Consider the following 17,243-nt stretch of genomic DNA (forward strand, 5'->3'; position numbering starts at 1 on the left):
GATTTAAAAATTTCTAATTTATAAAATATGAACCCTTTCAGGACTCTAAGTTTAACATTCATCTCTTAGCTCTTAAATCATGTTTTATGAACCTGAACCTATGAGGTAGGTTGAAATCCCGTTCACTCCACTGAATGAAAATAAGTTTTAGATGAGTACCTTTGTTTTTATAGTTACCTTTTTTTTTTTTTTGTGTGGGCTGTGATATTCTAAAGGTTAATTCTTTATTTTTAAGCTTCATAGTTAAAGAAATATCTTTCCATCCTTAAATTAATCTCAGAACATGGATTCATCTTTTTCACGTATCCAAAAACTAAAGCGGTAATTGTAATATTCCTTAAACATCAATTCTTTATTTTCAATACTAACAAATGCTACTGGTTATAACCTGAATCTTTCCCCATCAACTTTTCTTCCATCTGCAGTAAAATTTTCTTCAAAAACTAGTTTTGTTCATTGAAAGAAATTGTTTTGGGACATCAAATCATTTTCTGATGATCCTAGTTAATGATTCAAGAGTTGAGAAAAATATCATTCTTAAGAGTTTTTGAACGAGTTCATCTTTGTAAATGTGAAATTTTAAAATCCTTTAAATGTAAAATTTAAAAAAAAATGTTCTTTATTATAAGGATATTGTGGTCTAATTTGTCTTTTAAGTGACTTAGAAAACGACGTTGATATATATATATATAATGTAAAATAAAGAGACACTACCTAGAAAGAAGGAACTAGCTGCAACAAAAGTGGGAAATTGACTCGCCTTGCAAGACAGATGGTCAGTCCGGTCGTTGCACGGCCAATAAAGACTCAAAAACTTGGGTATGTAATTAAAGAGGTGTTTTCGGGAATGGGGGAAGTTCATTCATTCATTCATTCTTGCTGAAGAGAGTCCGTTACTGTTGACATCTTCTCTCATCTAAACCTAAACTCACAAGATACTTCATGGCTTCTTCTTCTTCCACCACAATTGGATCTTTTGCCTTCGATGTGTTTCTCAGTTTCAGGGGTGAGGATACTCGTAATATGTTCACTAGTTTTCTTTATAGAGCTATGAAGGAGAAAAAAATAAATGTGTTCCTCGATAGAACAAATATTATTGATTGGAGAATCCATTGACCCGATGTTACGTGCAGCAATCCAAGGGTCCAAAGTTTGGATCCCTATCATCTCTAAAGGTTATGCGGAGAGCAAATGGTGCTTAAACGAGCTTGTTCAGATCGTTGAATGTAGGAGATCTAGTGGTCAATTGGTCTTGCCTATATTCTTCTTTGTTGAACCATCAAATGTTCGGAATCAAAAGGGGAGATTTGCAAAAGCATTTGAGGAACATGAGATTAATTTCAAGTCCCATATTGTAAAAAGCTGGAGGGATGCTTTGAAAGAAGTAGGAAATTTGTCAGGAGTAGTCGTTGATGATACCAAGTAAGTCTTCTGCACATTACCATATCTCAAATTTGGACAAATTACATGTTTATTTGAAAGTCTTTTGGTGCATATCTGTTACTAACTATGTTTCCAAGGATCTAAAGTGAGTTGTGATTTTTAAAAAACTAAATGCATTTTCGAGTCATCACCTAGATCGCCTATATATTGCTTCAATCCAATCAGATTTGGTCTGTTAATTGAACAGTAGAGCTTCCTTCTTCTTCCTTTCTTTCTTTTCTTTTCTTTTTTTTTTCATTTTTTTTTCAATCACTCGATCCTAGAAATAAACTAGTTACTGAGGTTGTGCTGTGTTATCACTCACTCTTGCGTATTGTTGTTTTTTAGTTATATTAAATCATTGTGATTGTTTATTTTTTAGCTTTCAATTCCATCAAAAAATTTAAATTTCTTTTGCACAGATAAGTATATATTGATTTGTTCTCAATTATTATTATTGTGTTTTTTTTTCTTCTTATATATATGAAATTTGCAGGGATCAATCCGTGATAGTCCAATCAATTGTCCAAAGGGTCCTACTTGAATTGAGCAGCAAAATCCAATTGGCTAAATCTAAATGCTTGATAGGAATAGATTCCCCTGTAGAGGATCTGTTCTCTTTATTAGATCTTGGTAGTAGTGATGTTCAATTTGTGGGAATATGGGGTATTGGCGGTATTGGAAAGACAACTATTGTCAAGGCTGTGTACAACCGCATCATTTCAAACTTCAACAAGCATAGTTTTATCTCAAATATCAGAGAACAAACAACATCAAGCATGGGTTTAGTGTCTTTGCAACAACAACTTCTTCAAGATATCTTGAGACTAGACAAGATTTACATATCAAACTGTTATCAAGGAAAGCAATTGATAAAAGAAAGACTTGGTAAACAAAAAGTTCTTATAGTTCTTGATGATGTAGATAGTGTGGAACAAATAGATGCTTTGGTTGGCAAAACCAATTGGTTTGGTGAAGGAAGCAGGGTTTTAATAACAACAAGAGATGAGAAAATCTTGAGTGATGCTAAAGTTGTTAAAATTTACAAGCTTCAAGAGTTAAATCATGACCAATCTCTTCAACTCTTTAGTTTGCATGCCTTTTCAAGTGAGCAACCTTCAAAGGATTACATGCAACTTTCAAATGATGTGGCAAGCTATTCAGGAGGATTACCTCTAACTCTAGAGGTCGTTGGGTCTTTGTTATCAAAACAAAGAAGCAAAGAAGAGTGGAGAAGTACAATAAAGTATTTGAAAAAAATCCCTCTTGAAAAAGTCCAGAAAAAGTTGAGGATAAGCTATGATAAGCTAGAAGGGGATTGTCAAAAAGAAATTTTCCTTGATGCTGCAAGTCTTTTTATTGGATGGAGAAAAGAAGATGTGATTCCCATATGGGAAGCCTGTGGCTATCTTCCAAGGTCTTCAATACCCATGTTAATTCAAAGATCCCTTATTAAATTTGAAGATGGATATGATCGGTGGTTTGCTAGAGGTTTAATCTTGAAAATGCATGATCAAATACGAGATATGGGAAGAGAAATTGTCCTTGAAGAAAATCGTATTGATCCAAGTCAACGTAGTAGGTTATGGTCTCATGATGAAATCTTACAAGTACTAGAAAGAAAGACGGTAAGATTGAAGCATTTACTATTTGTTTTTACTCATGCCTTAGATAACACACTATATTTTAAAATCCACTTTGATGTTGATTTGGACCCACTCCACTAGTATCCACCGATTTTTGTTTTCTTAGATTACTTTTTCATTGTAGGGAACTAACATTTTGTAAGGCATGATCCTTATGTATTCTTCTAATGAATTGCGCATCATTTATTTACTTAATTATTTAGTTGCTCATAATCATTGATTTCTATTTACTTGGTCAAATTTTCTTTTGTAGGGAACTATCATGGCAAAAGGCATGGTCCTTGGTTATGGCTTATCATATTTTTGTTTAGACCAACAACACTTTGATATGATGCCCAATCTAAAGTTTCTTGATATTGACTCATCAAAAGTCAAAGGAAACTTTTGCAGACTTCCTTTAGCACTAAGATGGTTCCATTGGAAAGACTGTCCCTGGAAATCTATACCTAGCAACTTTTATCACAAGGGTCTAGAGTATCTTGATCTACATGAGTCGAAGATTCAACAAGCTTGGAATAGTAGTCCTCCATATGAAAATGAGGTAAAATATTGGACAATTTTTCTATTCTTATTTGATTATTACTTTTTATTGATGAAGTGTATGTTTTATTTTTGTATGACAGCGGTTTTTGAAGTTGAAGGTTCTCAATCTTGCTTTTTCTAGAAATCTATCCGAGTCCCCAAACTTTTCATGGTTTCCTTATTTGGAGGAATTGGATCTTTTAGGGTGCGACACCTTGAAAAGTTTGGATGAATCCATTGGGCAGTTAAGCCAACTCCAAACTCTCAACCTTAATGGGTGTAAGGGAATCATGGAGTTGCCTAATTCCATTTGTAATTTGAAATCTCTAGTCACACTTCGCTTGTCAAACACAGGAATAAAAAAGCTTCCAAACAATTTGGATAGTTCGTTTGTTGATGTAGGAATTGAAGAAGTTCCTCATAGCACTGTTGGACTATCAGAGAATCTTAAGGAATTGTATATGTCAAGTTGCTCTAGACTAGTGGAACTACCAAAATCAATGGGGAGATTAAGGTGTTTGCATACCCTTAATCTTAGGAGAACCAATCTTTCAAAATTGCCTAATGATTTTTCAATGCTCTCGAACTTAGAGGACTTGAGTATGTCTTGGAATCTGAAATCCTTCCCGATAGATCTGTCCCACTTTAAGAAGTTGAGGAAATTAGAGTTTTCAAAATGCGAGCTGTTGGAAGAGCTCCCGGAAGTTTCCTCAAGTCTGGATGTGCTTTTGTTGGTCGATTGCAATTCACTGGTACGAACTTTGGACATTTCAAGGCTGAGTCATTTGAAGGGGTTAATCATTTGGCGTTGTAAAAAGCTGAAGAAGATTCAGGGCCTTGAGAGTGCAAAAGCTTTAGAAGATATTGAGGTCATCCACTGTCCTAACCTGATAGATACAAAGAGGAATATACGTGGGCAGGTAAGTAGGTACTTATTATTTTAGTCTTTATCGTCTTCGTCACTTACGAATCAATTATATATTCTATTAATGAGAAGTAAGTAGTTATTATGTGATTTACTTTGAATTTCATGTGCTGTACGTCCTCTCTGTTTTGTAGGGAAGGCTACTTTTACCAGTAAGGTCACAGAAAAGGAAGAATCGCCTGTGTGCTGATAGTAAGGGTTTAATTTTGTGCGTTGTTTTAAAATCCAAGGGTAATTACAGGGGGCAGTTTAAAGAGGGTCAGCTAGTACCCATCCAGTTAGACATTGAGGCTATCGATCCACCAGAAAGATATAGCAACCAAGTGTAAGCATATGCTGAGATTTGAGGGCGTTAAGTTTACTAGTCAACTAGATGTGATTTGCATTCACCATTTCGTAGGCTTCAATTGGTTTGGGATTGCTCTCCAAGAAAAAGATTCCATTGTGATTCAAAAAATGGAAGGTTATCATGTGGTAGGTTGTGTTTCTTACAGTGTCAAGGTGAAATTCTGGAAGTTATTACAGGATAGTGAACTTCATGACCTTCAAAAGCCTATCGGTAAATGTTCGAGTCCCCTAATTGTCTCAGATTTCTTCAGTTGGTATGATGGAGAAACCGAAGAAGAAGAAGAAGAAGAAGAAGAAGAAGAAGAAGAAGAAGAAGAAGAAGAAGAAGAAGGAAAGAAGAAGAAAGGCTGAGAAAAAAGACTCAGGACATAGACAGCACAAACAACCACCCTGAAATGCCAACATTCCCCCACCAGATGGTCGAGGATCTAGTTGATATGTTGGGATGCTTGAAAAATCCCTCCCCCACCATTAGGATCTTGTTTGAAACTGAAATAAATTTTGTTTAATCGGTCACATCTTTCAATGTTTCTTTTCGCCTTTTATCAGTTTTGTACATATTTCATTGCTTACATTAATTCTGGTGTTGGACGGGGCGGATTTCTTTTTAACCACTTCCTTTGAATTATTTTGTTTTCCATTTACATTTCTTTGTTCACCTTAATTGAATGTCTGTTGTTTATGATAGCTGGTACTTAATTGAATGTCTGATCGATAATTAGAATTTTATTTTCATTGAATCAATTTTCTTTCTCGGTCTAGTCTTGCAGACCCTTGGCTTGAAGCAAATCCAGATCAAGCATTTTAGCAGAAGTATTTTCCTCCGCTTCTACGTGATTTTTGTGATGCTATGTTTTTTGCTACATCTTTACAGCTTGATGGTATTTAGGTTTTTTTCTTAGCAATCCTACGACAGTAACTCTTTCAATATTTGTTCATGTTTGAAGGGATGCTAATGAAATGGCTGACTTCTTACCGTTAAATTGGCCCTTTGATGTAGCTGCGGTTTGTTTGGCCAGAAAACAGAAAAGCTGTTGCTTAGAAGAACATCGTATCTTTGTTCAATTCTTTTACATCACTTCTCCATGCATGCTTTAGAACCAGCACCGCTTGTCAAGAACTGTACTGGGCTGTAATTACAATCCCAATTAATTCAAACTCTATTTGTGCATTACAAATCCAGATTATAAAATACTAGTTCCCTAAATCACTGCAATTATTGGGCAGGATGGGATTGGTTATATTGTGTTTTCTTCTTTCTTTTTGTTCTTTTGGGTGAATGGTTTTATTAGTTTTGTAGCTTAATATGTCAATAATGTGCCAACGACCTTAGCTCTAGATTCAAGATTCAAGATTCAAGATTCAGGAATAGCCTTTTGGTAACATGAATATGATAAGCTCACGAAGATGCACATATCATACAATTTTTAAGCAGGTCTACAACTGAAGTTCTTCAAGTTTCCTATTTCTTCCATGTATTGAATCTTCCATAAATGATGAACCATAATAACTAATCCTTGCTGCTACAAATTAGGAAAGTATTAAACACACACAAATGGAACATTAAAAAAGGAAAGCGGATTAAAATCCTCTATTATGCACATCAAATTCTTTACAAATGCCACTATATTTGTTTCTCTATAGCAGTGAGCGATTTGTGATTTGCCGTTCTATCCAATCCAAGAACGGCAACAATGGCCACCACAATTGCAATATAAACCAAGTTGGGTTTTTTTTTTTTGAGGTGGTGGTAGGTGAAGGAGAGCTTTATTTTGAGGTGGTGGGAGGTGGAGGAGAGCTTTACTGGTGGTTAAAGTTTTTAGCGCCACCCCATGAGTTATGTCTTAATGTTAATGCTACCTTAGGTGGTATCCAATTTATAGTTCAAACTTCTTATTAATAACACCAATAGTCTCAGTTAATTTTTATTTGTTCATTTCAAATATTACCCCCACATTCTAAGGAAAGAAGAGTCATAGATGGTAGAGGAAGATGAAGACGAATCGATCACAGGGTTTTTTTGTTCAAGTGTATTCTTGTCTTTTTTGAAAAGTTTAACTTACTTATATCAGCTATTAACTTTGGTTATAGGGGGACCGACAACCCAACTTAGGTACAAGTCTCACGAGCGGCCCACGGCATCGCGGATGGGAGGTCGAACCATCCTCACCTCGTCATCGCGTAATTGTAGGAGTTTGAACCGCCCTGAGGCGTGAATTTGTCCCCATGTGGGGTGCCCTGGGCGTGGCCCCTTTGGGGGGGTGTTGTTTGGTGTTCTTGTTCTAGGGTTTTGTGGCGTGATCCTTTGGGCGACCCCCCGGGGGGCGGGAGGGGTGAGTTAATATGTGAAAAAAAAAAACTAAGTTTTTTAATAGCAAGGATGTCACTGATATATTTTTTCCCTACTGGGGATCCAACTGATAAATTGGATAACTTAGTGGATGTCAATTGGCATTAATTTTAAATGGTAGATCAGGGGGTGGTATTGAAATTTCCATAAAATTTATAAGCCATTGACAATGAAACTCAACCACCACATACTCAACACAGTTTGCAAAGACCTCTAGTGAACTAGATCTTGGCATTGAGATGACTGCAAGAGGCTTCCCTTGACAATCTTGAATGATAACCCCTATACCTCCTTTCTCGTCCTTTTCTCTCCGAGTTGCATCCACATTGATGACTTGGGTTTTTATTTATTTGGATTTTCTTTTCTACTTATTTATAAAGGAAAAGGAGTATTTGGCTGTTCTCTCTATGGAAGAAATCTTTTATTGAATGTCTAATGAATTATAATATTCAGCCACGTGTACTATTTTAATCCAAATTGGATTTATCCTACTCGTTGGAATAAGATATGCCACATGGTTGAATCCTATAATTTATTAAGTACTTATTGGAACGTTGGAAAGGATGGGCATGCTACCATGTGCCCCCCCTTTGTAGCATTCCCTCTTTGACCCCTTAGGAAAAGGCTTTGTTACCCTTATATGTCCAATCCTATAGTTGATGTATGTTGCTAGCTTATTAAAAGTTTGTAGTATTCCAAACTCTCTTTCTACTTTTTATACCTTCAATTGTGACTAAAATTAAATCACATTCATTTTATGTAACTTATGATCACATCTTCAATGTATTCGATTTAGAAATTAACTCTTGTTACTCTATTAGTTGGTAAAAACTAACATCTTATCATCCGAGATCAAGAGTTTGTCTTGGCGAAGCTCGCTTTATATAAAATAGCTCCCTTCTCCATGCATAAAGCTATCTTCCTATCTAACTAGAAAAAATAAGAAGCTTCCTGAGGATTAATCCATGTGTCTGTATGCTAGTATAAACAAACCCAGTTCCAGAAAAGAAAAATACCTTTAAATTTAATGCATTGTATGGGATTTTAGTCTTGCTATAAAAAAGTGGATTAGAGATTATATTCATCAATAAGGACTAAGATAGATTGAGCTAGTGTGCCATACCATCTTCGATGTATAGTATTCTTTATTATAACAGCATTAATACATAGTCCTAATGGGGCATACTTCAGGGATCACGTATATATTGACTCATCATAAATGAGACCATATATCTCTAAAGTTTATTTTTATTATTCTTTTTCGAATTAAGGTTTGTCCGGGCCAATAAATCGTAAATGGTGGATGTGGGAATCACCTTATTTTTCTTTTTAAATTTTCTAGTTCATTTCCTATTAGATGGAAGGGTTTTTTTTTTTTTTTTTTTTTTTTTTGGGGGGAGGGGTGTCTGAGGTTCATCTTGGCCACACTTTGAGCGCACCTCGATTACATCCTCAAAGGGAGCTTTGTCGTCCACAAGGGTCGAACCCATGACCTCTTCATTGAAAAGTATGGAACGTTACTTCACCTTCTCTTGACCTGAAGGGGGAAAGAAAAAAAGAAGGAAAAATGATTTTTTTATTTATTATGGATTATTTTGTATATTATGGATTATGGTGAGAATTTCATTTTCTTCATTTATGCATAAGTTTACTTAAAATTTTATGATTAAGATGAGGGTAAAATACTCAATACACATATTTTGTAAAACCATACTTTTTCCCTCTTTTATAACTTGCTCACTATTATTTTCGTAATAATTTTTTATTTTGACACTAAACTTAGTTTTCATTCCATTATTTATTTTCGACAAAATTCACCAAACCATTTTTTCATTCTTAGACCAATAATGAATTATTGTACTTATTTCTTTTAAATAGGCATAATAGATAATGAGACTTGATACAAAAAAGAGCCTTAGAAATGAATATCATTCTTAGAATTCTTGAACGAGTCCATCTTTATAAATTTGAAACTTTAAAAATCATTGAATGTAAAACAAAACAAAAAATTACCTTTTATATTATAAGGGTATTGTGGTCTAGTCTTTAATTGACTTTTTTGAATATCACAAAAAGGTAAATGTAAAAGAGTTCCGATCACCTTCAGCACTTTTTTTTTTCAAAAAAAATAGGAAACCTATAAAAGAAAGTTTTAAATAAATTTTAGGGTAAATTGCTTCAACATCTCAAAATGGAGGCCTTAATGCATTAACCCTACTTAACATTTGAAAAATGCAAATACCCTAAAATTAGATTTTTATTAGATACACTAGTCCAATTTGCCACTAAAACTGATAAAGAAAAAATGATATCAAAGAAAACTGAGTAAAACTGAATTTTTATTAGATACCCTAGTCCAATTTGCCAGTAAAACTAATAAAGAAAACTGACTAATCCGCTTATTCTAGTGACCCTTATCTTTGTGCAAAAACAAAGAAAAAATGATATCAGGGAAGTCGTAAGATGTCATATTTTTTTCGATTAAAAATTAATTAACTTAAATGCATTACAAGTGACCTATCCATAAAGAATCCAACAGGTTGAAAATAAGCGAGGTCACATCTAGTGGAGGTAAAAAAAAAATCATTCAAGCGTTCAAAAAAAACTAAAAACAAAAAAGAAATGAAGTTCAAATCCCTGAAGATCGATGGAATCTTAACTCTTTTGTTTTTTGTTTTTGTTTTTTTTTTTTTTTTGTTTTTCCTTTTTTCAGTAAAGCATTACAAACTTTCTCAGTAAAGCATTCTTTACAAACCAGCTGTAATCCACTTGTGGTCTTTTTCATATTAATCACTGATTAAAAAAAGGACCTGTTATGAAGCAGTCTCCGCTTGCAACGGAAGTGTGGAAATTTCAAGGAAACAACTCGGCGGCATTAATATAAAAAAACTCGCATTCCAAGACAAATTGTCAGTCGTTGTACCGCCAATAAAGTCTCAAAAAGTTGATAATGTAATTAAAGGTGTTTTTCAGAATAGGGAGTTTGTTCTTGCCGTGAAGAGACTGTTAGACATTTTCTCTGCTCTAAACCTAAACCCACAAGATACTTCATGGCTTCTTCTTCTTCTTCCACCATAATTGGATCTTCTACTTATGATGTATTTCTCAATTTCAGGGGTGAGGATACTCGTAATACATTCACTGGTTTTCTTCACAAAGCTCTCAAGGAAAAAATAATCAATGCGTTCTTGGATTGCAAAAATTTAGGGTCTGGAGATTCCATTGGCCCAACGCTACATGCAGCAATCCAAGGGTCCAAAATCTGGATCCCTATCTTCTCTCAATGTTATGCGGAGAGCAAATGGTGCTTGAACGAGCTTGTTCAGATCGTTGAATGCTGGAAATCTAGTGGTCAATTGGTCTTGCCTATATTCTTCTTCGTTGACCCATCTGATGTTCGGAATCAAAAGGGAAGTTTTGCAAAAGCATTTCAAAAACACGAGGATGCCTTCGAGCCCCATATCGTTAAAAGCTGGAGGGATGGTTTGAAAGAAGTAGGAAATTTGTCAGGAGTAGTCGTTGATGTTACCAAGTAAGTCTTCTGCACATTACCAATATCTCAAATTTTTACAGATTACATGTGTTAATGACTAAAATGGTCATTCTATATCTCCCGGTCTGAACCAGCAGTTGCACGATCCGACCAGGTTCGATACTTAGTAGAGTTCGACCAGGCGATTCATGGTAGGACCGGCCAGAGTGATAAACAGCATCCACCTAACAGGATAAGAAACCTCACAAGGGTAGAGTCCTACCGACCAACAACCACAGAGGAGTTCCAGTTAGGTTAAAGAACTCTCCCAAAGAGTTACTCTCCTATGGCAACTCTCATTAGAGTCATATTCCGAATATAACTCCATCACTATACTCTATATACACACCTCAGGTAAAACACTATGAGGCAGGTATTCATACTTCGTGTGATCAATTACTTGAGTTCTCCATTGAGTAGTTGAGATCTTATTATTGGTACTGACTTGTTCGTCGGAGACGTACCTCGACCCCCCAAGGTCGAGCTCGTATCTTGCAGGTTCGTGACAGGGAAGGACGAGCGAGATTCCGTATCAACAATTGGCGCCGTCTGTGGGAATCTTGATCAAAAAGCCATCGTACAAATCAGATCAGGAACGCTAAATCAACTCTCCGAATAATAATGAGGTGATCAAATTCCCTTATGAGGTAATATTGTCTTCAAATTTTCTTTAAGGTAATTTAACCATAAAATCGTACATCCCCTCTTCTCTTAAATCAAATTAATCATTATTGATGTCGAGTTTGAGGGTTGGATACTCTTAAATCGAGTAATCGAAATTGTATGGCAACTCGTACACAGATTTATGAGAATCGACCAATATGTTGGGTAACTGCATCGGTTTTGCAAAAGTTACACTACTAACATGAATTCTCTATTGGTTATATACAATTACCTAAAGAGATGACAAATTTACAGTGAATTTACCATGGTTACTAATTGATATTGATGATAACCATTCTTTATGTCAGCAAGTCACATATTGACAATAACGTGAATTCATGATAAGGATTCTTTATTTTTGTCTTTTGGCTGAAGCATCTACAATAAGTGATCTGCAGACTTTTGGCTGAAGCAATAACTTCCAATACTAACAAGCCCAAAGGACAAACTCGACCATGACTATTGAAGTCAAGGACGACCGTGATGAAGAAACCTTGCAAAGAGCTGAACCAGTGGAAAAGCTAGAAAGAATCCACTTCTATCCCGACCAGAAGGAGCAAGGTACCATGATCGGTTCCGAGCAAGAAGCAGATTTCCAAACAGAGCTCACTGAATTTCTAAAGAAAAATTCTGATGTTTTCGCCTGGTCGGCTGAAGACATGCCAGGGATCGACAGGGAGGTAGCTGAGCATAAACTCTGTATTGATCCACAGGCAATTCCGATTGTTCAGAAAGGAAGAAATTTCGCCATTAAAAAACATGAAGCCATTCGAACTGAAGTGCAAAAGCTAAGACAGTCTGGCTTCATAAAACGCACAGACCACCCGCAATGGTTAGCTAATGTGGTAATGGTCAAAAAAGCAAACGGGAAGTGGCGGATGTGTACTGATTACACAGATCTCAACAAAGCCTGCCCGAAGGACCACTATTCACTTCCAAGAATCGATCTTTTCATAGATGCAACAGCAGGACATGAAATGCTCAGTTTTATGGATGCATATTCAAGATACAATCAGATCCTTATGCACCCTGAGGATGAAAAGCATACAACATTCATGGCTGATAGGGACAGCTATTACTATAAAGTAATGCCTTTCGGTCTAAAAAATGCGGGAGCAACATACCAAAGAGCGGTAAATAAAATCTTCAAACATCAAATTGGTCGAAATATGGAGGTATATGTAGACGACATGCTGGTGAAAAGCATCTCAAAAGAAGATCACCTAACTGACCTGGCAGAAGTATTCAAAGTACTCCAAAAATACAAGATGAAGCTCAATCCTGAAAAGTGCGTTTTCGGGGTATCTTCGGGAAAATTCCTCGGGTTCATGGTATCCCAAAGAGGAATCGAAACCAATCCTGAGAAAATCAAGGCAATTTTGGATATAAAAGCACCCAGAACCATCAGAGAAGTCCAATGCCTAACTGGTCGGGTGGCAGCACTGAATAGATTTATTTCTAGATCAGGGGAGAAATGCTTGCCATTCTTCAAAATTTTAAAGCAGGTAGCAGGTCAGAAAGGAAACATCTGGAATGATGAATGTCAGGGAGCATTTGAAGACCTAAAAGACAAACTATCCCGACCACCCTTGCTCGTTATGCCGACCGGAAGCAAGAAGGAGCTACAACTATATTTAGCCGCTTCGTCGGTGGCAGTTAGTGCAGTTCTCGTGCAAGAAGAGGGTAACATATAACAACCTGTCTACTATGTCAGTCATGTCCTAAATGATGCCGAGACTCGCTACCCAGAAGTGGACAAACAAGCCCTGGCACTGGTTATAGCGGCCAGAAAACTCCGTCCATATTTCCAATCTCATCCCATTACAGTGATGACTAATTTACCACTCAAAAAGATCCTTCACCAACCAGACCTGGCCGGAAGGATGGTGACATGGGCAATGGAATTGAGCAAACATCAAATAGAATTCAAACCCCGACCAAGCATCAAAGCTCAATCCCTGGCAGACTTCATTGTTGAAAAACAAGAAACAAGTCAAGAGGAGGACGAGCAAGGGGTAGAATCGATCGAAAGATGGACTGTTCGTGGACGAATCGAGCAACTCGCAAGGAAGTGAAGCAGGCCTATTAATGAAAAGTCCTGGGGGATTTGAAATAAAATATGCCCTTCGCTTCAAGTTTAAAGCATCCAACAATGAGGCTGAATATGTAGCCATGTTAGCAGGACTCAGGATGGCCAAAGCTCTAAGCATTCAACATCTAGAAATCAAAAGTGATTCACAGCTGATTGTAAATCAGGTGAAGGGAGTTTATGGAGCCAAAGAAAGAACGATGGAGAAATACCTGAACCTGGTCAACAATTTCAAACAGTACTTTAAAGAGCTAGAAATAACTCAAGTACCAAGGGTTGAAAACGACTAGGCTGATTCTTTATCTCGCTTGGCTACGGAAGGAATGGATGTCCAAGCACCAGTGATCTACCTTGAAGAGCTTGATAGCCCTAGCATAAACAAGGTCGACCACATGCAAATTTCAACCGAGCTGGGGTGGATGGAGCCGATCATACATTATCTTGACAACGATCAACTCCCAGAAGACCAAAAAATTGCTCGGGCAATAAGGCAAAGAGCAGCCAAGTTCACGATCAGGGACGGACTATTATACAAAAGATCCTTCACCTGACCACTTCTAAGATGCTTGGGACCATTAGAAGCTACAAATGTTTTAAGAGAAGTTCACGAAGGGACCTGGGGATCTCACGTAGGATCCCGAACACTCTCTAATACAATTATACGCCAAGGATTCTATTGGCCGACCTTAGAAGAAGATGCCAAAGACTTCGTTAAGAAGTGTGACAAGTGTCAGGCACACGCAAAGATCTCCCATACCCCTGCAGTTCCTTTAACATCAACTCTATCCCCAATACCTTTTTCAAGATGGGGAATAGACCTGGTAAGGAAGTTACCTAAAGCATCGGGAGGAAGAGAATACTTAGTAGTGGCAGTAGACTACTTTACAAAGTGGGTAGAAGCTGAACCCCTTGCAACTATCAGTACCGAGCAAATGAAGCGTTTTGTCAAACATAACATATCGTACAGATATGGAGTTCCAAAAATATTAGTAACCGACCATGGAAAGCAATTCGAGAATGCAGCATTCTCAACATTCTGCAAAGAACAAGGGATCGATCATAGATTTTCTTCAGTAGCTTACCCCCAAAGTAACGGCCAGGTCGAGGTTACTAATAGAACCATGCTCGACGGGTTCAAGAAGAGGCTCGACCAGCTCAAAGGGAGATGGGTAGATGAACTACCTAGTGTACTGTGGTCGTACCGAACAACTCCCAGGACGACCACCGGAGAATCCCCATTCCGACTAGCATATGGAGCAGAGGCTAGAGTCCCAATAGAAATCCAAATTGGATCACTTCGAGAAATAGAATTCGAAGAAGAGGCAAACATCGAAGGAATGCGAACCAATCTGGATCTGATTGACGAAGTAAGGGACAAAGCCCAATTCCGACTTGAAGAATATCAACAAAGGATAGCGACATATTATAATGCCAAGGTTCGAAATGAACAATACTTGCCCGGCGAACTGGTGCTTCGCCGAACAGCTGCTTCAGATCCAACCAATCAAGGGAAGTTATCCCCAAATTGGGAAGGACCATACATAGTTATACGACAAGTCGCCCCCGGAGCATATCATTTACAAGATCCGGAGACGAACGACAGAATCCCCCGATCATGGAATTCAAACAATCTCAGGAAATACTATCAATAAGAATAGCATCTGAGAAAGTTGTGAACATGACAAATTTTGGGCGTTTTATTCCAGTTTTGCTATTTATTTCAGTGTGTAGACAACATGGGAGATTCATAATCCCAAGAAGTCAGATTAGTTTTTATATATAAATAAAGACATTCGTACAAATTACTACTCAACTTCAACAAGATGCTCGAAAAAGACCTGAAAATCTCAGGCAGAAAAAGACCTGAAAATCTCAGGCAGAGAAAAGACCTGAAAATCTCAGGCAGAAAAAGACCTGAAAATCTCAGGCAGAAAAAAGACCTGAAAATCTCAAGCAAGAAAAAGACCTGAAAATCTCAGGCAGAAAAAGACCTGAAAATCTCGAGCGAGAAAAAAGACCGAAAATCTCAGCGAGAGAAAAGACCTGAAAATCTCAGGCAAGAAAAAGACCTGAAAATCTCCGGCAGAAAAAGACCTGAAAATCTCAGGCAGAGAAAAGACCTGAAAATTTCAGGCAGAAAAAAAAAAAAAAACCTAGGCAAAAAAGACCTGAGATTCCTAGGAAGGCCCTACGAATCTTAAGGCATAAAAAACCTAAGATATTACTTAGGCAGAAAAAGACCTACACTCAATAGGCAATAAAGACCTAACATTCCTTAGGCACGAATACTTCAAAAGACATACCAAGTTATCATGCCCGGGAGGTAGGGGTTATGGACGAACAGTTGTTGACGAACACCTATTTAGTCCATGACCGAACAAACCTTACTATACCGAACAGCATGGCTTGTAATGATACAAGTGCATGACAAGAATGAGCACATATATACCGAACAAGGGTATTCCCATGACCAAGTAAACTTTACAAAGGAGGAAAATATGCCAAGAATGGTATCATACCGAACAAGTATACTTGGTACAAAAAGAGGAAAATACCATTGACAATTGTTCAATTTACATAGGCAAAATAACCTATGATAAATTATCCATTACAACTACTATCAACAGAAAAGAAAAAAGAAAAAAGAGATGCAGAAGACTTACTCGTTTGAAGCTTTCCTGAAGAAAAGAAGAAGAAACGAAAGTTATAAACTCTTCCACAGGGGGACAAACAGACTTCGTTTTTTCAAACAATTGCAAGAGGAAGACTTTGTTTTTCAAAAAACTTGCAAGAGGGAAAATTTGCAAAACACAGAGGAAGAAATGAAGAAACAGACGACAATCACCTTTATATATTGGAAAAAGATTCCAATCCAAAGGCCTTCTGAATCCCTTAAAAGAACGATGAGGATTAAACCATCCAAATATCCCCATCCAACGAGCGACAAGAGCATCACGTGGACGGTAGGAGATCAACAGTCTCTTCATCATCCTGCGAGCATTTAATACGACGCGACAGCAATGACACGTGTCAAAACACGCACACTTTTTGAAGAACGTGCTTCGGCTTCCGCACAAAAATGACGGTTACTCATGAGTGGAACCTTACAGATTTCGATAAAGAGTGTGTTGATCGGTTCGACCATGCATCCTTTAAATTGAAAAAATACTCCCTTGAACCGAGCACAAAGTTCTCGACCACAAGGGACTGGGGGGCTTATGTTAATGACTAAAATGGTCATTCTATATCTCCCGGTCTGAACCAGCAGTTGCACGATCCGACCAGGTTCGATACTTAGTAGAGTTCGACCAGGCGATTCATGGTAGGACCGGCCAGAGTGATAAACAGCATCCACCTAACAGGATAAGAAACCTCACAAGGGTAGAGTCCTACCGACCAACAACCACAGAGGAGTTCCAGTTAGGTTAAAGAACTCTCCCAAAGAGTTACTCTCCTATGGCAACTCTCATTAGAGTCATATTCCGAATATAACTCCATCACTATACTCTATATACACACCTCAGGTAAAACACTATGAGGCAGGTATTCATACTTCGTGTGATCAATTACTTGAGTTCTCCATTGAGTAGTTGAGATCTTATTATTGGTATTGACTTGTTCGTCGGAGACGTACCTCGACCCCCCAAGGTCGAGCTCGTATCTTGCAGGTTCGTGACAGGGAAGGACGAGCGAGATTCCGTATCAACAACATGTTTATTTGAAAGTCTTTTGGTGCATATATGTTA

The 17,243-nt window shown here is 37.3% G+C and overlaps 1 protein-coding gene and 1 pseudogene across 1 annotated transcript; both read left to right on the forward strand.

Moving 5' to 3' along the window:
* Positions 1-767: 767 nt before the first annotated feature.
* On the forward strand, positions 768-5,188 carry LOC149000738 (TMV resistance protein N-like). The gene is made up of 5 exons (XM_089141030.1): positions 768-1,422; positions 1,919-3,050; positions 3,322-3,609; positions 3,692-4,510; positions 4,650-5,188. The coding sequence occupies exons 1-5, from the start codon at positions 1,070-1,072 to the stop codon at positions 4,842-4,844; spliced, it is 2,787 nt and encodes a 928-aa protein (XP_088997156.1). The 5' UTR covers positions 768-1,069; the 3' UTR covers positions 4,845-5,188.
* Positions 5,189-10,263: 5,075 nt separating this feature from the next.
* Positions 10,264-10,749, forward strand: LOC149000739 (toll/interleukin-1 receptor-like protein pseudogene; annotated as a pseudogene).
* Positions 10,750-17,243: the final 6,494 nt, after the last annotated feature.

The sequence above is a fragment of the Hakea prostrata genome, chromosome 11 (assembly GCF_041222555.1).
Source record: "Hakea prostrata isolate BN-2017 chromosome 11, UWA_Hpros_2, whole genome shotgun sequence".
NCBI classification, from domain to species: Eukaryota; Viridiplantae; Streptophyta; class Magnoliopsida; order Proteales; family Proteaceae; genus Hakea; species Hakea prostrata.

Coding starts and splice junctions, on each gene's coding strand:
- LOC149000738 (XM_089141030.1), top strand. CDS start 1,070: ATGTGTTCCTCGATAGAACAAATATTATTGATTGGAGAATCCATTGAC. Junction 3,051..3,321: donor AAGTACTAGAAAGAAAGACG/GTAAGATTGAAG, acceptor TTTCTTTTGTAG/GGAACTATCATGGCAAAAGG. Junction 4,511..4,649: donor AGAGGAATATACGTGGGCAG/GTAAGTAGGTAC, acceptor TCTGTTTTGTAG/GGAAGGCTACTTTTACCAGT.